This window comes from Olea europaea, chromosome 5 (genome assembly GCF_002742605.1).
Source record: "Olea europaea var. sylvestris chromosome 5, O_europaea_v1, whole genome shotgun sequence".
NCBI classification, from domain to species: Eukaryota; Viridiplantae; Streptophyta; class Magnoliopsida; order Lamiales; family Oleaceae; genus Olea; species Olea europaea.
Window position 1 is genome coordinate 11,638,198 of NC_036241.1, and position 22,101 is coordinate 11,660,298.

Consider the following 22,101-nt stretch of genomic DNA (forward strand, 5'->3'; position numbering starts at 1 on the left):
GTAGATGAACATTTTCAAATTATTCAAGTTTGCATCAATTGCATTTAAGTTATTTTTACGTATAGGAGAAAATGTTGATAATATGTTTGTGATAACAAGTCACAATCATAAAACAACAGGTTACATACAATGCATTATATGTCACAGACAATCACAGTTAACACATGCTTGGCACCAACAGTTACACTTAACATAGTTTTGATCACAGACAATCACGGATAACGTAGACTTGGTCACAAACTATAACAAATAATACAGATCGATCATATATAATCACCGTTAACACAGATTTGATCACAAATAGTGCAAAAAACACATCTAGTAGGTCGCGTCACATCATGCGGATATTTTATGAAATACAGGCACCCATTAGATTAAGGGTTGCTTCCGCCATTTTATTATTATTATTTTTTTCTTCTCCAAATTTGCAAATAATCTAATCATAGCTAAAGGTTTGTATATTTCTAACTTTTGATTCATTTAGTTGATGTTATCTTTGATTTTGATGTTGAGACTTTTATGTTCTATTACATATAAAATTTCGTCTTTAGATTAATAATTTTGAGTTAGTATATACTAAAAATTAAATTAGTATGAATTAGGTTTAGTATTTATGAAAGTCTACTTTGGATCAATTGAAAAATGCATGCAAGGTGGTTGTGAAAATGATGAGAAGAGTGAAATTCTCTATCCTTTTTTTTTTTCTTTTAAAAAAGGTCGTAGTCTATTTCATTTGATTTTTTTTTTTGGGATTAATTAAATAGATGTATACGTGTATCTGTAAAAATTTAAATTTAAATAAGAATATGAATTTAAACCTTACTTTACATTAAAAAGTTCCATGGTATAACATTTTATTTATACTTTTGCATATGATTTAAGAGGCTAAAATTTGAAAGCGACTTTACTGTCACCTTTTTTTTTTTTTTTTTAAATGTCGCAACCTATCTCATTTGAATCCTTTAGTATCAATTAAAGATATGGGTACACGTGTGCTTATGAAAATTTGAATATGAATATGAATTCAAATTTTACTTTAAATATTAAAAATTGACAGAAGTATTTTATTATTATTATTATTTTTTTTTTGTATTTTTACATATGAATTAATGTGGTTGAATTTAAAAGTAACATACTTTGTCACTTTTTTTCTTTAAAAAAAAAAAAGTTTCATAAGATTTCATATGTATTCTTTTTGCTCATATGGACAAAATTAACGTCTTTATATAGTATAAAGGCAAATGGAGAACAAGATAATAAATATAAAAGTGAAAAATAATTAAAATTGTTGTCCCTACATAATGTTTATACAACAATCTTTATTAAAACTTAAATGTCATTTTTTTAAAAAAATGACCTGTCATTTAAGAAACTTAAGTTTTCACTATGTTAAAAGAGATTAAGTTGTCATTGATATGCAATTTTATCAAATAAACAATTGATGTATCCTTATATTTTTCACATAAGCTAAATTTGACAACAATTTTATGAAGTTCAAAATTTATGTAACTTTTTTTTAAGTAGTTAAGTTATATATTACTGCTAAAAAGTATTATATCCCTTTAAACCAATATTTATGTGGTATGACTAACTTTCAATGTTGTCAATTAAAAAAAAAAAAAAAAGATAATAGAAAGAAAGAAAAACTATTAAATGAAAAGTGACGGAACTTTAAAAAAGTGAGAAACATTAAAAAAGGGAAAAATTCATTTCTAAGAGTTTATCTTTAGCCTATTTCAAAACTAAGAAAACAAGTTTACAATTTCAAATTTCAGATATTATTAAAATTTATTTATCAAATAATTGATTAAAAAATATTTTATTAATTAAACATATTAAAGTCACAAATATATATAATTTGGTCACTAATCAAATTAATTAGTTACAATTTATTTTTTTAAATCACAAATCAAAAATTTTATAGGTCACAAATTATTTGTCGATAACAAATCAAAAATTTCATGGGCCACAATTCATTGATCGGTCACAAAATCAAAATTTTTATTGGACAACTCATTTATCGGTTACAAATCAAAAATTTCGTAGGTCATAATTCATTGATCGATCACAAATCAAAATTTTTATTAATCACAACTCATTTGTCGATCACAAATAAAAAATTTCATAGATCACAATTCATTGATTGGTCACAAAATCAAAATTCTTATTGGGCACAACTTATTTGTCGGTTACAAATTATCAAAATAATTGGTCACAATTAATTATACAGTCACAACTTAATAAATTATGAGTCATAATTACATTTTTTTAGGTCACATACTATTTATTAGACACAAATTAAGCAATTTATTGGTCAAAAACAACCCCAATCCCATCCCATCCACCTCGACCACCACTAGCCACAACCACCATTGTCTCACCAGATTGTGCAAAACCACCTCAACAGTGACTACCACATCAACGCAAAATCACCACCACCGATCCACACCACCCCTGTAATCACCACCGCCGATCCACCACACACCAAACTCAAAACCATCAATCGCAGCATCACCACAAAACCACCACAAAACACGACAAACTCATCAGAAAAAGAAATGACACAAACCACACTATCAATCTCCGCCGCTGCACACAATGGCGCTCTGAGCTACAAGCATCGATGAGGCCGCCACACAAAGCGGTGCTCTGAGCTACAAATTGATGAGGTACGTCGTGCGCCTTGAACTACGGCAACGCCGCCTCTTGCGAACAGAGGCGATGTACGAACAGCCACAATCCTTCTTCTCATTCGGTGACTGCAGAACGACTATGTTCACTAGCCAGAGGCATCGAGAGCCAAGCATCGGCGGTGCTCCGACGACGACACAGTAGAAAGAAGATGGAGTGGTGAGAGAATGAGGAGACTTAGAGAGAGAGTGAGAAGTAAATTTTAGGGTTTGAAAAAATTGGTATAGAGTAATTTCAATTTTATATTATTATTATTATTATTATTATTATTATTATTATGAAATTAAAATATAGAATTATCATCTGATTATTGTAAAAACAAAGTTTAAATCTGGTTTTTGAAATTGAAACTTAAAAATTCTGGTTTTGTGTAATTTCCTCATTAAAAAATGGAAAACCTTTAAAAATTCAAAAATCTAAAAAAAAGTGACAACATCACAAAAACTTTTTTGGGCTTTTTACGAGAATTTGCAATTCTTATAATTTAAAGATATTAATATAATATTTTTTATTTTTTGAGGATAGTGGGTCTAATTTTCCCTAATAAGCAAAAGAACCGAAATACAAAACAAAACTAAATTTGGTTGGCTTGGTTCTTCTTAAATTTTAAGAGTTACTGTAGACGAACAGGGCCATGATTATTCAAATTTTAAATGGTTTTGATTCCAAGAATCAAGAATCGAGAATCAATTCTAACTTAATTACTTCAAAAAAACTAGATGAAGTTTTCCAGAATACACACGTGTGTGGGCCCCATGATGTATAAAAAATGCTAAAAATGTGTGTGGATCTCAGAACTGTGACTTTTTTGTATCCTTTCTGTGAAAACTTTGTCTGTACGTGTAGAAGAGTTCTAATTACTTTTTAATTAATTATGTTTATTTGTTGATTTGATAAATGATTTTAGCGATATTTTCGCACTTCAAAGCTTCCTGTTTTTATTTTGAATACGAGGATTAACTTTTGGTAATTGACTTTTCTATCATGTTTGCATTAATAATTTAGAAATTTCACTATTATGGAAAATTATTAGAACTCCATTCGGTTTTGATTCTCTTCGAAATCGAACAATCTAGAAGCACACCACCCCTACCTCTCTCTCTCCTTTTTTTTTTCAGATGATATTCTATTAACTATGTTTTATTCACCTCTTTGAACTTCTACTGAATCGAGAAATAAGTTTGATTGGCCATCTAACCTGCCCAACCCAACTAAGGATAACCGAACCTGACACACATCTTTTCCCTTTCATTCTGCTTTTTATCAAAATATTTTAAAGAATTAAAAAAGTACTGCTCACTCAATTAAACCGCAATTCCACGTATTTATAATTTTAATCATTTATACTCACTTCGCTTTATAATAATATCTCAAGCCATACCTAGCTTGATCTAGAACCAAATAAATAAGTAAATAATAAATAATAATAATAATAATAATATATTGATTATTTAAATATTAAAAAACTTCTATGTTATATCACTTGCCAAATCTAAACTTGTTTATTGTGTTTGGAGCTTGAAAACAGGTACAGTTTAAAAATATGTACAGCACAAACTCTACAGACAGATATCGTTATAATAAAATATGCCATCTAATAAAATCATTATTTTTCTACATACAATTGCAAATGCGCAGTAGAGTTACAAAGTTTTTTAAATACAAGACAGAGTTAATGTAATCTACACAAAGGAAATGAAAATTGCAATTAGACCATGAACGAAGCAGAATCATCATGTCTGTAAAGGGACAAACTGCAGTTAAAACTTAAAATAGTGAGGGCTTATTTGAAAAGACAATTGTAAAAAACTGAAGTTATTTAAAAAGAAAAACTCGTTACACACTTGACGAAGTTAAGTTTTCTATCCAGCTCTTTGCATAGAAAGAAAGAGCAGCAATACAGGCAGCCGAAGATACATCAAAAGCAGCATAGACGCTGGTACACCAAGGCAGCTCACAGACAAATGCCCTTTTCCTCTTGCTGGGTGGAAGGGCTTCATTTCTTCCAATTCAGTTCCAACAAAGAAAATAAACACTGAACCAACATCTGGTTACACCACCTACTTTCGATTTCTAGGGAAATATTCTGTCTCTAAGTCCGGATGTGGAACTTCTAGCATACCTGCAGTAGTTTCCATGCGAACAAGCTAATGTCTAATAGAAGTGAGGTTTGCATAATCTGCTAAAGTCACCGGAATTTACTCAAGCAAACACTGCCTGTATTCTACGGAGCATAAATGATTACCATATTTACAGCAATAGATCGTCTTTTATGATTAATTCAATGAGTTCAAATCATACAGAAGCTGTAAGTGACTTATTATAGATGTCGTCCCCAACTCCATCACGCATGAATCATTTGCATATTCTGTAGAGACAAAATCATTTGATTCAGGAAGTGAGGAGCATTGCAAACAACATGAACGCAAATCTTTCATACAAGTGTGAAATAAAATGGTGGAAAATCAATTATAAATCCAACATTTTCAAAAGGAAAGGAAAAGAAATAATAATGACGCAAACATATTTTCATTAGTAGAGATGTCCTCTTAATATTGAATATATGGGGCAAAGTTGCAGATTAGAATTTTCTTGTCATGGTGGACAAGAGCAGCGTGGGCAACTGCATGAAGTAGCGGAGAGTAGCATTAAACAAGCACCAGCACACTGATAATTACAGCCTTTTGGTCTAGGTTGATTTGGTTGAATAGGCTCAGCATTATGATATAGATAAACTGTTCCATTGCAGCTTCATTCTCAATTTACATGAGAAAATAAAACAGAAATACGACATCTGTTAAACATAGTTTTTACTTTTCAGCACTCCAACAAGGGTAAAAATGTTACTAGGAAACGTAATCACATGAAACTCTTGGAAAGCCAGATTAGCATATCATCATCATATATTTATAAAAAGGCACTAGGGGACTACAACTGCAGAGGAGAAAACTCAAGTTTCAGAATTTATCTTCAGGAGAAACTCGCTCCGTAAAAATTTAGCAGATATTCTTATTAAGATAAATAGACTCTCGTAATGAACTTACCAAACTTGGAGTGCTTCTCCCTTTTAGTGTCTTGGATGCCGCATCTGCAAAAGCCTGTGCTGCTTCAGCATCTGCCTCTGCTGCCTCTGCCTCTTGTGCTGCCTCTTCAGCTTCGGCCATTGCAGCTTCTGCTTCAGCAACTGCTTGAGCAGCAGCAGCAGCAGCTTCTTCTGGAGTCATGCTCCTCATCTTGGCTAACTCTAAATCAATCTGAGATTTTGAAAGTTCACTGACATCATCACAGTCAGTCCTCGGAGAAATACCCTGCCTTCTGCTAGCTATAGAAATAGAAGGGTTCCTCCTCCTCTCAGATAATGAAGCAGTTGGAGCCATTCTATATTTCCGTTTCATCTGCAGGAGACGAAAAGACTCAGACTCAAAGAAGTACTTGAAATTCTCACAGATATTAATTAAAATAAAGAATTCAGAAAAAATAATTTTCAATCCTATGCAACTTTAAAACAGGGAAAAAGTACCCACAATAATCACTCAGTTAGGGAATTAGTGAGGCAAAAACCACCTTGATAAGTTTCCCGTTTGCAACAAAATGCTTCAATTTACCAGATAACATCCTTTTAAAGTTCGGCGGTGCCCAGTACTGGTCCTACAAAACAAAAAGCTGTAAGATTGGGAGATAGCCAATGAAGAGCTTAATTTATTAATTACGAACAACGTCAAGTCTTCAGAAAACACGGTATGATTAGAAGATAGCCAAAGAAGAGCTTGAGTTATTAGGTACGAACGTCAAGTTTTCAGATTGGTGATATTCTACGCCATATAATATTTAATGAAAGGACCTTTGCAAGTCTTTGGTGTTCAATACTCTCAACGGACAGCATATATTATGATTTTTAGAAATCCTTTAATCAACTTAACGAACCAAGATTAGCTAACCAAGCATAACATTCTTTTGAAAAGATTCATCTACTAGACTAAATTATTCACTACATATTATTATTCTTAGTAAAAAGTACAGTCAAAAGTTGACAAAAGTTCAGCAATTGTATTCCCTTCTCCAAACTGGGGCTACAACACAAAGTAGCTTAGAGTAATAGTCTGAGATTGTTATGGGAGTACCTTAACAATGAAGTGATAAAAATGGACAAAAGGTGCAACCCAAAATGTTGAAGGCATCAAAACAAGTTGTGAAGCCTTTCTCGACCAACACCACCATCTAATACAATAAACCTCATTAACTCGTTATCACCTAATTTTTGCAAAGATGCAAGTTTTTTGAGCAAGAAACTTTGATATTGGTATTACAAATTCAAAAATATAAGTACTTGAACTTTCGGGACAAATTTAGTGCAACAGGAAAACAATAGATCATGTTTAGATCATGTTTTGACTCATACATGAAAATTTTACTCACCTGAAACATATTGTGTTTCAACAGCAAAATGCAGTTCATAATAGCTTTTTTGTGATCTATGGGCCGTTACCAACTAGGATGCACCGACACCCTCCTAAGTCCAGCGACTGTTGGACATTCACACATTGCCGACAACTATCAAATTCGTCAAGTTCCGTGTCCAAACTATTTTATTCAGAATAGTTCGATACATCGCCGACACATTTCCGTCGGACATCCACAACTCAAAAAGGCAAGGCAAAAATGTGACATGACATGACCGAATTATTTTTTGGTTAGTTGAATAATTGCCGATATGTTTTCCAGATGCTAAGAGATACACCAACACATCATCTACACGTGTTGGAAACCCCGGGCAGCGTGTCCATTTTTTTAAGTTTATATTGTTGGACATGTCGCTAATACACTGAAAGATGCACTACTTACATGCTGTGAGATACATTTTTGACACATTAAAATTAAAAGAAATCAAAATTAATTTATAATATAGGAAAAAATAAAAATAATTAATATTATTAAAATCAACACGCTGAGGACGTTTGCCACTTTCTAAAAAATTGTGTCGACATGTCCATGTGTGTGTCTATGTCCAAAACTTGTGTTCATATCGATTATTCCTCGTTTACTATGATGCATGATAGTCCTATTTGTGCAGCATGCTCGTACCCGACAAGTGTCGTGTCCGTCATCGACATTCCTTGAACAGTTCATGTCATATATTATATGAATTATTCCTTCCCCAACAGTTGAATATCTAACTTGATAATTATTTTAATTTAGCAAATAGATACTCAACTAACTTAAAAGATTTCAAGGGAAAAAAAAGTCAAAACTAAGAGAAAAATTAGACTTTATTAAAAGATAAAAAGTATAAACAATATGATAGAATATATAATCTACAAGTTTTTAACGAATTTAATGTGTGCTCAACGTGTTCATGTCCTACATTTCTAAAAAATCACGTGTTGACATGTCTGTGACTTTGCATTATGTCTAGCTTACCAATGGACAATACCAGCTTTCTCATAATGATCCAATACGTCGCCAATGCACTATGGGTGAGTGAATATAATGGCATTCATGGTGCAAAGTTACACATGAAAGATTATTTTCACACCATATTGTTGGGAGACACTGCATCACACCGAAAATACTTAAGAAAATGCGAAGCTAATAGACAAGCTTTTAACACTTCATAAACTCTTGATATTCAATTCCCTTAGAGAAAAGCAGAAATAGAGAATCACTACCTCTATGTAGGTAGCTATAGTGGTCTTGTTAGAACCACCAGGTTCCCTCAGGTTATTTATAGCTTCTATAATAAGATTGTCCAACCTATAACAGAAGCAAAAAAGATAAATATCGATCATGCGCAATTCAAACAGAATGAACATGAGATACCATCCAGGTACTAATCACTGCCATCTATTCAGGTTTAGGAATATTACTGCAAATTATAATACTGTGGAGTATTAAAAACAATCTGATCTTGACTATTGGAGAGCAGTGACAAAAAGCATGTAAACTTTAAAAAGTTTCAGATAGGTTATATGATTTCCATTTTCAAAAAATGCTAGTACCACCTCTGCACATGCCTAGAAATAATGTACCGACATTGATGCTAGAGATGTTTGTATGTGTAGAATAAATGCATCGTGTACACGTCTTATCTTTCTAACTGTTGAATTGAAGGGCTGGCTACTTAGCATGAAAAATATTTTTAAAAAAAAGTGTCAAACTTGCGCATTGCATGTCTAACCTCATAATAGATCTTTTTGGGCCACTGACTGGTGATGTAGAATCATCAATTTCCTCGTCGCTTTGTGAAACACTCTCGCCGTGTTTTGCTGCCTGATGCATCCTCTTGAGTGCTAATTTAGCCCTATCCCGAGATCCCCATCCGTTCGCCATCACACTCATGTTTCTCCACTTATCCTGCCAAATCATTATGACGGCTTGAACCTATAATCCAACAGCTATTAACATCTTCAAAGTAACAATATAATTGAGATTCGATCTATACCTTGAGATCAACATTGGATCTCAAACATAAAACTCCACTGAATTCGGGATCTTTAAGAATTGTACGCCACTTTCCAGGGCCATGCTTAAGGACTCCAGCTTTAAGAGCTGCTTCTTCCTCTGCAGTCCACTTTTGCTTAGGTGCACCCATTAATCAACAGCGCACAGATAAATTCTACCTCCTAAGCAGTAATCACCTGCACCAGAAACTCGCCCTAGCATAAGAAAATTTTCAGATTCAGACGCATTAAATTTTAAATAGGAAACGGAACTACACTTGTCTAGAATTCACTAATCGGACTCAATCCACCAAAAGAAATTGATCAAAATAAATATAGATCCATTCAAACCTAGCAACAAAAATAAAAATTTTAAATTTCATTTCGCTTATCTAAATTATCAAATCTGAAATTCCAGTCAAGTTCTCTTGCTTTAATTTAAATTATCAAGAATTCAAATTGATTTCATGAGGTATACCATTTACGAAGGGGGTGTAATTTATGCCGCAGAAAATTGAAACCCTAACCTTATCCCATCATAGCAGAAAGAAAATTCTTATAATTCACGTCAGCAATCAATTGGAAACAGAGATTGAATGAACAGATAGATGTAGAATTACCAGATACGGGGAGATTGACAATTAGACCTTCGATTTCAGAATTGAAAAGCCCCTTCCTTTCAAAGCCCTAATTTCTAATGAGCAAGCCGAGGATATGAATAACGGTTTCACGTGGATTGAAGGGAAAGGGCAAAAAAAATAGTTTTTACCTATGCTAAACACACTCCCTTTGAAACAAAATTATTAATTCCCGTTCGACAATTTGATGAAGAATGAGTTCTTCAATAATAAATTTTTAAAAAATGCATAATTAAAAGGTAGCAAAAAGTTTTAAATTTACATAATATTTTATTGTGAAATATGTTATTAATAATGAGTATGAAATTTTTTTTTTTAAATAATGATTATGAATTATGGATTAATTTCTCATATTCATTTTTAATCACATATTCATAAAATAAAATATTTTAAATGTAAACTCAAATTTTTTTTTTTCACTTTTTAACAAAACATTCTTCAAAAAATTATTATTTAAAACATTATTTTTACACAATAATGACAGTCAAACGCAGAATAAATAGCATTACTATATTTTATTTTTGGTTTCTCTGTTTGGGGTTTGTATTGTGTGGAGGAAAAATAACAGTATGGCCGTTTTGGTATAGTTAAAAATATTTTAAGTACATTTGATAATTTGATGAAATATGTGGTTAAAAATTTTTTTTAAATAAATCTTATCCATGGACTTAGTTTTACATTTGGTAACTAAAATTTGAGAAAAAATTTACATTGGTACTAAAAACCCATTTTTTTTTTTTTAACTTATTTAGTCCCTATAGTATTTTTTGTCACACTTGACTTATGTGTAGCACGATGCAGCAGGTCAAAATAAGAAAAGTTGCTGCACTTTTAAAGGAAAAAGCGGTCTGAACAGGATCAACGTAACCCTGATCATCTAGCAAAACCCCTTTTAAATCACCCATCCTACTTCAAAATGCAAAGTTTAACATATACCAATTTAAGTTTTACTCCGTACAATTATACAGATTTTATGTGAACTATAAGTAAAATCTTATTTCCAAAATACTCAATGTAGATTTTTCTCAAAACAATGATACAATGTTTAGTGAATTTGAAAATCACTAACGTTTACTATAATTTCTTAACTTTTCCTTAATGTATAGTTTTTATTTGGGATATAGCACATATTTCCTTTAATAGTCAGCGCCTTAGATGTTTGTGCACATCAACCTTTAACTATTATCAAGGTTTTCGAACTTTATTTTTTGACAGAGAATTAATAGTATAATGTTAATAAACGTAGTATTCTAAAAGGCATGAAATGATGTCATCTAAGTGCGCTTTGTTATGAGACGTGTTCAAAACACTCTATATATGTGCAAGACGTGAAAAATGACAGCAAAATCTTCTTTTGAACAAATAAAGCGAACATAAGTGCATGCCTTTTTTATTTTTAAAATTTTTTTTTGGACATAATGATTGAGGGAACTTAGGCACTAAATTAGTGAGGACAATTTATTGGGCTTATTTACCTTTAAAAGGATCATGTGCTTTCAATTTTCACTTGTCTAGGTTTAGGAGACTTGAAAATTTTCTAATTGTAGGAATTTTTAAGTAATAACAGTCTTTTTTATTTTAATTAGTTTGTATGCATTATTCTGTCTATTATTTAATGGTCTAGAATAATCAAAATAAGAAAACGTCTTTTACGCAAGCTTGACATTGTTCTCCTATTACATCTTTTTTTTATTTTAGAACAATGAACTAACCCTAGTGATTGTACGAGTCTAAAAATACTTTGAGGACCAATGATATAATGCTAATTAACTTCATTGACGAAATGAGTTAGAAAATACTTAAGGATCAACTTGAAAGTTTGTACAAACTTCATTTACCATTTATGAAATTAACTTCTTGATCATGTATACAACATGACATCTATTGATAAGTAACTGTAAATCTAAACTTAACAAGTATATAGAATTCAAAGAATGCAAGAACAAACAAATCCTATAATAGTAGTAGACCACAATTTGTCGAGCTCTCATCAACTTGTATACTATTATTGATCAAACTTAACTTGGACAGTCAAACACAACTCTAAGTAGCTAGTCAATAACAAATCTTCTTTTTAAACCCTAACTCACCCACCCTACAAAAATCATATAAATATTTTCTATCTACTGTTATTAAACAATGTGGCTTCTTTACCTGAAATAGGACGAACTTTATGAAAGTGCTTCAAGTAGGCCCTCACATTCCCTTTGTACCTTTAATTTGCAAGAGATCAAATCCAGGTTGCTCTTCAAGTTAGTGAAGTTATTTCATTGTAATTAGACCTCGAGCCCTTCACTTTCATTATTTTGATGTGGATTGTCGAGCAAAAATAGTAATAGAGCCTTTTCAGATATTTGTAATTCGTGGTCTAATTAGATAACGTTTTACTTTGATCATAGAAGTTCCTTAGAGTACATTCGAGAAAAAAAATCGATTGTATTTTTTCCATACTTCAAGAATTAAAATTTGGGACATTCTGTATTGCTAAATAGAGCTTCCGCTCTGCATAAATTAGACATACATGCACTCCAACTCATTTTAGTGGAGGGGCGTGCACAAAATTCATTCCATAGTCCATACCCATATTATCAATACTCATTCTCAATCCAACGCTAGCTTTCTTCTCTTCAAACAAAAACTGAAGAAAACCTTTTACAACATCCTTAACATCATCCAATACGAAAAATTCTATACCACAAAAATTGAATAATACTTGTGGTTCCAACGAAATGTGTTATATGAAAAATAGGTTTGACAGATTAGGTTTATAAATTAAATAGGTACCAAAGAAGGCTAAGAAAGATGAGGTCAACGACTCAACAAAGTACCAAGCCAAGGTTCTCAATTCATAAAAGACTATTCGAACCTATTGAGAAGGTGCTAAACTATGTTGTGGATGTCACTTATATAAAACAATCTTGAACTGCAGATAGAAATATGCCAAATGCAAAAGAGAATGTGATGATAACTTGAAGTTTTAGAATATACAACAATATGCGATCTCTTCGGCACAATATGTAAATGCAATTTTCAATTTATTAAAATTTTATTCTAGGGATGATAACGAAGTAGGATGGTGCTGAGGCAATCCTCATTGTCCTGACCCCGTGTAGGATTTTCAAGAGTCAAGGTGAGATTAAAAAAAATCATGATTATATATTTATTTAATTATTTAATATAATTTAATTTTTAAATTGTATTCATTTTATGAAATATAAAATAAAATATAATGATCGAAAGGGTTAGGACAGGACAAAGTTCATTAGTTTTTCCATTCCTTTGCCAAAATTTTTAACATTGTTACAGCTCGACACACGTGGCACCACATGGCCGACCCACTATAGCCCTTCGCCCACTTAAGCCAAAACACGTGGCATGGTGGCTAAGGCCCTGAAGCCTTGAATGCAACCAGAATTAATATTTCAACCGAAGGTTAGCATTGTGAGTCCGAAGAGCATTGGTTGAGGTGGTTTACTCCAAGGCTCGTGCGCTGAAGCTAAGACTTTCGAAGCGCCTTCACTACCACTTCTTCCAAGAGATTTGTTTCTACATAAATATCTTCTTCGAATTATTAATGAGACGTCTATCATAGAGTTTAAGTGTTAAGTCTTGTCATATAAAGTGACGGCTCTGCCAATTAATAAATGTAAAGTTGGCCAGCAAGTCATAAGTGATACTTAGGATTATATGTATGGATCTAGGAGATGAGACCACTTGTACTTCCATCCAAGGGCCACAATTTACTTTGTATTACTATAAATATTCCCCTATGCTACCATTGTAAGACGAATGTAACTTTGAATACAAGATTGAACAAACGAACAAATACCAAAGAACTTACTCCATTTTATCTCTTGCTACTCAATTGAGTCTACACACATTCATCAATCACGATTGGTAATTATTATATAATCGTTCTACAAAGGTCTTGTCGGATTGTGAACGTTGTCGTCCTCGCGCCTTTGAGCCGCTCTCACGCCCTTCCTTGGATTGTACCAAATCGCTTGCATATTTTAGAGTGTTGGACCAAACTTACGTGTGTGTTGGTGGATCATGTATCTGTTGCCCGTGTGGCCCCCAACCGAAAACAAGATCAAAAAACATATTGACTTGACCGTTGAGGTAAAATTTAGTGTTTTTTAATGTACTTTAGAAAACTGCTTAAAATTAAGATCAAAATCAATAATTAATTTTCATACATTTTATAAGATTCACAATTTTTTTATTAATTTTTCAATTATACATTTTATTAAAGAATAAACTTCTTGTACAGACCCATTTGCACGGGGTCTGTACAGGGCCTCTCACATTGGGTGGACCCCACGTGTGGATCCCATGTGTTGGGTCCATTTTCATGTGAGAACATCTGTATAGACTGTGTGCAAATGATTCTCTATACTAATAGCACAATTCTTTTATTAACTTATAAAAGTTTTTATCAAACGGATCTTTAGTGTGCCCAAAATTATTCATGTGTCAGTGAATCTTGGATCAAATTTGAGGTTTTTACTGCGGTTGGTCCGAGCTACATGAAAATTAAAAGCCTGAGCAAAAAAATAAAGTCTAGAACATGGTACTGTCCCTGCCTATACCATCCGTACGGGGCACCTCACAAAACGACAAGTTTGAATCAATTTAATATTGCTCACTACACGACAAATATAAGAACATTGTGATGAATTATAATAGAAACTCTACTTCAACTTTAATATAATTGATAAAAATTATTTATTTATGAATTTTCAAAATGTCTTTATAAGAAAATAAGTTCAATTTACATGTGACATGGCTTGTAATTTTAATAATTTAAACTTTAATATACAATAATACAGCAAATACTTCATGTTCAATTGAAAACTATAGCACTACTTTCATTTGCGAAGTTATGCTACTAGTTGTCATGTTTGTTTGGTGTTTAAATTATAAATTAAGTGATTATAAGTTGTGTGTTCTACAAAATGAGTAAATAATAATTATGGATATAAAATATATTTGACAAGAAGAGATTCTAGAAAATCCCAAACCAAATATGCACATTAAAAAAATATTTTTTAGAGTTAAGATTGAAGAATTATTACACTTTTGGAAATATCTTGGAAAATATACTGTGGCGATATATGTACCGAGGCATGATGGATTTTGCAAAATAAAAAATAATGATGAACCAATCATCCAAAAATTTAAAAATGAAAAAAATAAGAAAATGTGCGTTACAAAGACACTATAACAAATTGAATAGAATAAAAATTCTTTGTATGCAAGTGAGAGAATAAGGTACATGTTTAATTTCTCGGTCAACACGAAAAGAAAAATTGTCGATTTGAGATTCATAGATAAAAATGAATGATAATTAAGTCGATACTATTTATGAGTTCCTCAAAATGTCAGATTAAAGCATAATATGAATGTTTATAAATATGAAGCAAATATAAGATGGTCAGGGGACCTCATAATGAAAACGTAGCCTCTTATTACCAATATCGATTTTCTTAATTTGAATTCACGAGTCTAATTCGTAGATACTTTGAATCTCTTAGCACGTGTATAACAGCTAAGAATCTATAGTGCCAAGGCCAAGAACAAATGGAAATGTTCAAATTATTGAAATAGGTTATTTGGTGGCTCAATGATGCAAGTTCAAGTTCAATGCCATTGTTTTGGAGTTTCACCGACCAACTTTCATTTTCACTTTTATCTAATCTAATCGTTGAGTTTGAGTAGCTACTGTATACTTAACATGTACAATAACGTTTGTTAATTACGTCTTTGAGTTTTCATCACCAAATTTATGCTTCTACATATGGTCGAGTTGGTTAAGATCAAAATTAAATATAATAGCTAATCATATAAAGAAAAAAATATGTGAGTTAAATTTAGATTAACCAATTGGTGATAAGGACGTGCATTTCAAGAGAATAAGCACATGATAGGAGCTTTTTGAACTTTGACTGAGATGAAGAAAACCACAAAGCATCATCTAGTGGCAGCCAATTAATAAAAGATAAATATTAATATGAATTAATTAACATATTAATCAACATTATTTCTTGCCAGATGCACAAAGCTTAGATCAATGTGAGTTTGCACTGCTTTCTAAAAATCTTCATGTGTCTGAAACTCTCTTGTTTTGTCTTTGAATTCATTGAGAATTGCAAGTGGTTTGTTTAGTGTAAGAACCTTACAATTCTTGAATCTTGATGCAATCTGCCACATGATTCTTTAAAATGCTCATTGCAACTCTACAACATCCACATGTTGTTTATTCCAACCAATTTATTATGGAAAATTTAAGATTTTTTGTCCCTAATTTTTGAAAATATAATAAATCTAATATTTAATATACAATTCTTTTCAAAAGTAAACATTTCGTTTTCTTAGTCAAACTTACCCATCCACCCCAATCTATTCCACTTCCATCGAAGCAAATACCACTTCAAAAATGTAATCACACTGACATTGATGACACGACCACTACCTTAAAAAAATTAATTTAGAAAATGTGAAATCTTTTATGCCAATCTTTTATTTTTTTGCAAATTTTACCTTAACCTTCACTTATGCCAATCATAGTCACAAATTTTTCAAAAAATTCACACCTTGGATCCAAATGGATGGAAACCATCCATCTTGCCGTTAGTTAACCAAGAAAAATATACTTTAAATAATTTTGACAAATTTTAAAAGGGCAAAATAGTAACTATACATTTTTTTCACATTAAATAATTCAATTAAAAAAATAAAAATTTGAAAAAAAAAAATCATTATCGCTCACAATTATCCTTTCCCACATTCTTGTCCAAACCCCACCTCTACCCGAAAACCCAAATCACCACTACTCGCCGCCGCCACCAACATCGTCGTCACTACCACTACCTACCAAACTCACAGCCACCATATCCTTCACTACTAAATGGAACCCAAACGAAAAATGAAATTCGAACCCCAAATTCATCTCATCATCCACCTCAATCGTTGCTGCTCTCCCCAAAGATGAACCTAAAATCACTACTCCTTCCCCGTCTAGTTGTTGCCCTTCATCATGCCATTGGTTGGAAATCACCCCATTTGACATATACAAAATCTGGAAGCGCGATGGTTGTAAATGCCTCAAACATTTTATAGAATAAAATTTATTTGTTCAATATGCTATGTATTTATATTTTGAAAGTTGGGGGACTAAAGTGAAATTGTTTAATTTTAATTTTATTTTGGCCAAATAATTAGATTTTAATAGAAGAAAAATAAGTGCATAGATATTGGACTCTTTTTACAACACATAATTAATTAGAGGTCTTCAACACGAGAAAAAAAAGTTATTTTGGATTACACTACATCAAATTAAGTTCGATTAAAAGAATAATATGTTAATGGAGTTGATGAGAGCATACAATATTAATTAAGTAAAATTATTTTAATTTCTATCCCACGTGGTTTTTATTTGATTTAAAAATATTATTTGAATACAATTCAAATTCTATTATTTAAATCCAATTCTTATTCAAATTCCTTGTATTACACAAATTTTCAATTCTAGTTGCATATAAACTTAATTAAGAATTTCCATTATAAATACTGCAAGAATTCCCGAAAGATTTCACATTTCGTTATAAAAAATCATATAGAGTTCATATTTCATTAGGTCGAACCTGAAAGTCCAATGGTAATTCATGCATAAATTATTGAATATAAAAGTATGTGGAAACACCTTGTATTGAAAGGTTGCAAAAAGAAAATAAAATCTTGTACATGAAAATTTTCATATTATTTTTCTATCGTTTTCCTCTCCTCTCTCTCTGCCATGGATTTATCTTTATTTTTTGTAGTGAAATAATGAGAATTCTTGTAGTATTTACAGTGAAACTTTTCAATTGAGTTTGTATGCAACTAGTTGAAAATTCTTTTAAGGAAGACGGATTGTAATGCCCCAAAAATTTGTAGAATAAACTTTATTTGTTCTATATGCTATATATTTATATTTTGAAAGTTGAGAGACTAAAGTGAAATAGTTTAATTATAATTTTATTTTGGCCAAATAATTAGATTTTGATAGAGTTAAAATAAGTGGATCGATATTGGACTCTTTTTGTAGCTCATAATTAATTAGAAGTTTTTAACACGAGAAAAAGTTATTTTGGATTAGACTACGTTATGTTAAATCCAATTAAAATAATAATATGTTAATAGAGTTGGTGAGGCACGCAATATTAATTAACTAAAATTCTTTTCTTCTTCTAATTCCTACCCTACGTGATTTTTATTTGATATGAAAAGATTATTTGAATATAATTCAAATTCTATTATTTGAAACCAATACTTATTCTAATTCCTTGTATCACATAGTTTTTCAATTCTAGTTGCATACAAACTCAATTGAGAATTTTCACTATAGATACTGCAAGAATTTTCTTTTTTTCACCACGTAAAATAAAGAGAAAGCCATGGTAGAGAGAGGAGAGAAAAATGATCGAAAAATAATGTGAGAATTTTCATGTGCAAGATTTTATTTTCTTTTTACAACCTTTCAGCAAAATGAGGTTAGATATTTTTGTCCAAGTGGTTTGTTTTCGAATACTTTTATATTCAGTAATTTATATATGAATTGCCAATGGACTTTTGGGTTCTTTAGAAAGAGATATGAAATCCTACGGGAATTTAAGATGACCTAAGATGAGTGTGTCGCTTGATTACCGATATGTTCCAAAAGAGAAGAGTGGTATAAAGTGTAGATTTTATTGTTATATAATTCTCTATGAAAACTGTACGTATCTTACTAGATATTTTTAAATACTCACTCTTATAATAATTTTACAGGTTAGTTAGATTCAATTGAAATTGTAGCGGAATGGTAATGCAGAAAGCCAAGAAGATATGAAAAACGAAAAGTATTAAGTTTTCTATCTTTCAATTTGTTTGTTAGTTTAATTTGATAAAAAAAATGTGTTATTATATTAGTTAAGTGTTTATGTTTTTTTCAAATGTACGATTTTAATGAATCTAAATTAAATCATTGAAATTATAACTTTGAAAAAAACATAAACACCTTACTAATTAAATACCACTTTTTTTTTCTTTATCAAATTAAACTATCTAACAAATTGAAAGATTGAAGACTTGATACTTCTTTTTTCGAATCCTCTTGACAGTTTGTATCACCATCCCACCACAGTTCCAATCAACCATAGTTAACCTGTAAAATTATTGTAAGAGTGAATATATAAAAATATACAGTAAGATACTTACAGTTTTCACAGACATTTATATAATAATGAAATCTATACTTCATACTACTATTCTCTTATGGAGTATATCAGTGATAAAGCGACACATACATCTTAAGTCATTTTAACTTTCCATAGGATTTCATATATCTTTCTAAAGAACATGAAAGTTTATTGACAATTCATACATAAATTATTGAATATAAAATTATTCGAAAACAAACCACATGTACAAAAGTATCGTACCTCATTATTGAAATGTTATAAAAATAAAATAAAATCTTACACATGAAAATTTTCATTTTATTTTTCTATCCTCTTCCTCTCCTCTCACTCTACCATGGCCTTCTCTTAATTTTCTGTGGTGAAATAATATGAATTCTCTCAGTATTTATAATGGAAATTCTCAATTGAGTTTGTATACAATTAGAATTAAAAAACTGTGTAATACAAGGAATTTGAATAAGAATTAGTTTCGAATAATAGAATTTGAATTGTACTCAAGTAATGTTTTCATATCCAATATAAATCAAATGGGACAGGGATTAAAGGAGGAAAAAAATTACTTAATTAATATTGCATGCCCCCACCAACTCTATTAACCTATTATTCTTTTAATCGGACTTAACTTGATGCAGTTTAATACAAAATAACTTTTTTTATGTTGAAAACTTCTAATTAATTACAAGTTACAAAAGGAGTCCAATATTGATATACTTATTTTTCTACTATTAAAATCTAATTATTTGGTTAAAATAAAAATTAAATTAAATTATCTCACTTTAGTCCCCTCCAACTTTCAAAACAAATAAATTTTATTCTTTAGGCATTACAATGGCAACCCTGAGCAATACCTCTCGCCATCTACGATGGCCTCAAAATTCAACGCGCCAACCAAAACTTCCTCTTCCTCAATGACACTATCCCACTCTCAAGATCCCCTTAGGCTCCTTCCTCATCCTTAACCACGATGACAATTTCCTTTGTCTTAAAGTAATTTGGTGTTTTTATTAGTGTTATTAACATGGTAAATGGGTTGAAGGAGTAGCCGTGGAGGTTGGTGGAGTTGGTGATGCCGGTGTAGTCACTAGTCGGTGTAGTGGTAAATCGGATTTGATTTTTGTTGTTAAAGTAAATGAAATCACCATCTAGATCAAGTGAGATCAAACTTTGACTTTTTTGGTCAACTAACGACAAGATGGATGGTTTCCATTCATTTGGACCCCATGTGCGAATTTTTGAAAGGTTTAGGAGTGTGACTGGTACAAAGTAAAAGTTAAAGTAATGTCAGTAAAAAAGTGAAAGGTTAGAGACCGTTGTTGCAATTATTCCAAAATATTATTAGGTTGCTCTTGAATTAAATTATTTTCCCAATTTTTGGTGATTTTGGTTTAGATCAGCTCCTGTGTATAGCTTTAATTTCCGAGTTCCAGTGATTTTACTTGGATTAGCATCTGGAAATAGAAAAATTCACATGTATTTAAAATAAATAAATATCAGTGATTATATTTGTGGATGTGGTGTATTGATCTTGGGTTAGAGTGAGCTGGTTTGCGTGAGCTTGATGGGTGAAGATGAAATTCTTACTTTTTCTAACCCTTCTCTCTCTCTCTCTCTATGTTAATGTGTATTTAATTGTTTTAAGTGAGATTTCTTTGTACTTTTTAATTATTGGGACTCCCATTGTAAATTTTTCCTTGTTTTTGTTGTTTATTATATTCTTCTATTTTTATTCACTGAAGAGGGCATCATCCATTTAAATTTTCAAAATGGAGGGAATATGGGTTTTGTCACATAAGATGGTTGAGTGTATTTTTGTTAGATTTCTCAAATTTTGTAGACGAAAAGTACAATTACTAAACATTCAAATTGGAGTCAAGTTTTAAACTTTGCGAACTACAAATATTAGGTCCCATTCTAAATATGTATAAGATCTTTATAGTTCATTAGAAATAACCTAAAAATTAAATCCACGACAATTGCACAATAGGCTAGTTTTGATCCACCCCTCTTTCTTAACAAGTTGTATATAAATCACTTTATTATTATTTTTTTTAATGAAATTTGCAATATGATTAGATTACACTCGAAAGTACAAATCAAGAAAATTAACGTCAATTTAATTTCACAGCAATATATCGAACCATATACTTTTACATGCCAAACATGGAGAAAAAATTACACACAACATATTCATTTCTCGTGTAAGTATGTCATCCTTGTGTATTGTCATTTTAATTTTCTCTATATGGTCTCAATTTGATCGTATATTCTCGAAAAAACAGTCACAAATCATATCCTAATAGTCGAAATTGTTATTATCTTAAAAGATAAAATGTTAGGATTGGTAATGCATCACTATTTTCTTTCCTGATCAAGAAATACCATTTATTAATATTGTACAAAATGGATATTCACATAGGTCAATAGAATAATAATAACTTAAATAATGGGATGACAAAGCTATAAGTATTAATAATAATGAAATAATTAATAGATTAATGAGAGATAAGAATGAACAACAACTTCTGAACAATGGAATTAACAAGCTTAATTCCAAGAACACAAGTGACTAAGAAATAATATTCAGTTTGAAATGTGCGCGCACGTGCATACATGTGTATAAATCTGTGGAAGGCTCCAAATGCCATATGCACACGTGCATACATGTGTGTGTGAGTGCGTGTATTTTAGAGTGGAGAGAAAGTGTGGGCATGTGAATTCATAAAAATTACAGTCAACTGCATAAGCCTCTCCACAGAGATCTCTCAGTTTGCCAGTGTGTATATCTCAGTTTTTATTGGTAAAAAATTCGATTGCGAAGTTCGATACACCAATATTAGACAGTATTGTACATAGTAGTGACTTTCTAGATTATGGGCCTGTTTGGGCTCGATTTTTTGACCACAAAATTTGATTTTTTTATCGTTATTTTACTATTACAACCGTCATATTTGACTTCTTCTCTTATAAATAGACCCTACTTTTCTCCTAATGATCAAAAAATCAATTTTCAAAATCACTCACAAACAGGCTCTATGTAAAGAGTAGATAGTTTTGTTTAGCAGTAGTTCAAGATCGTTTGCAGTGCTCGATCATGGTACGCCTACTACGCTT

General features: G+C 31.2%; 1 protein-coding gene across 6 annotated transcripts; it reads right to left on the bottom strand.

Annotated features, from left to right (window-relative positions):
• Window positions 1-4,289: 4,289 nt before the first annotated feature.
• Window positions 4,290-9,903, bottom strand: LOC111394650 (telomere repeat-binding factor 1). Of its 6 annotated transcripts, XR_002702658.1 has the most exons (8): window positions 9,749-9,895; window positions 9,131-9,344; window positions 8,867-9,042; window positions 8,358-8,442; window positions 6,256-6,339; window positions 5,736-6,086; window positions 4,937-5,059; window positions 4,290-4,813 (listed from the first exon to the last, which is right to left on the bottom strand). XR_002702658.1 is itself a non-coding variant. In XM_023020568.1 (7 exons), the coding sequence occupies exons 2-7, from the start codon at window positions 9,278-9,280 to the stop codon at window positions 4,805-4,807; spliced, it is 855 nt and encodes a 284-aa protein (XP_022876336.1). In that variant the 5' UTR covers window positions 9,281-9,344; window positions 9,749-9,903; the 3' UTR covers window positions 4,290-4,804. The 6 variants fall into 6 exon arrangements, 5 of the variants coding, with proteins under 5 accessions (XP_022876336.1, XP_022876334.1, XP_022876333.1 ...); XM_023020568.1 differs by lacking the exon at window positions 4,937-5,059 and having other exon boundaries at window positions 9,749-9,903; XM_023020566.1 differs by having other exon boundaries at window positions 4,290-5,059; window positions 6,256-6,333; window positions 9,749-9,897.
• Between the last annotated feature and the right edge of the window lie 12,198 nt (window positions 9,904-22,101).

What these genes read in the sequence shown, in the direction of transcription:
- LOC111394650 (XM_023020565.1), bottom strand. Translation starts at nt 9,280, where the DNA reads ATGGGTGCACCTAAGCAAAAGTGGACTGCAGAGGAAGAAGCAGCTCTT. An exon ending in CCAAAAAGATCTATTATGAG is followed by an intron (nt 8,443 to 8,866) that starts GTTAGACATGCA and finishes CTTCTGTTATAG; the next exon opens with GTTGGACAATCTTATTATAG. An exon ending in GGAGAAGCACTCCAAGTTTG is followed by an intron (nt 5,060 to 5,735) that starts GTAAGTTCATTA and finishes TTGTCTCTACAG; the next exon opens with AATATGCAAATGATTCATGC.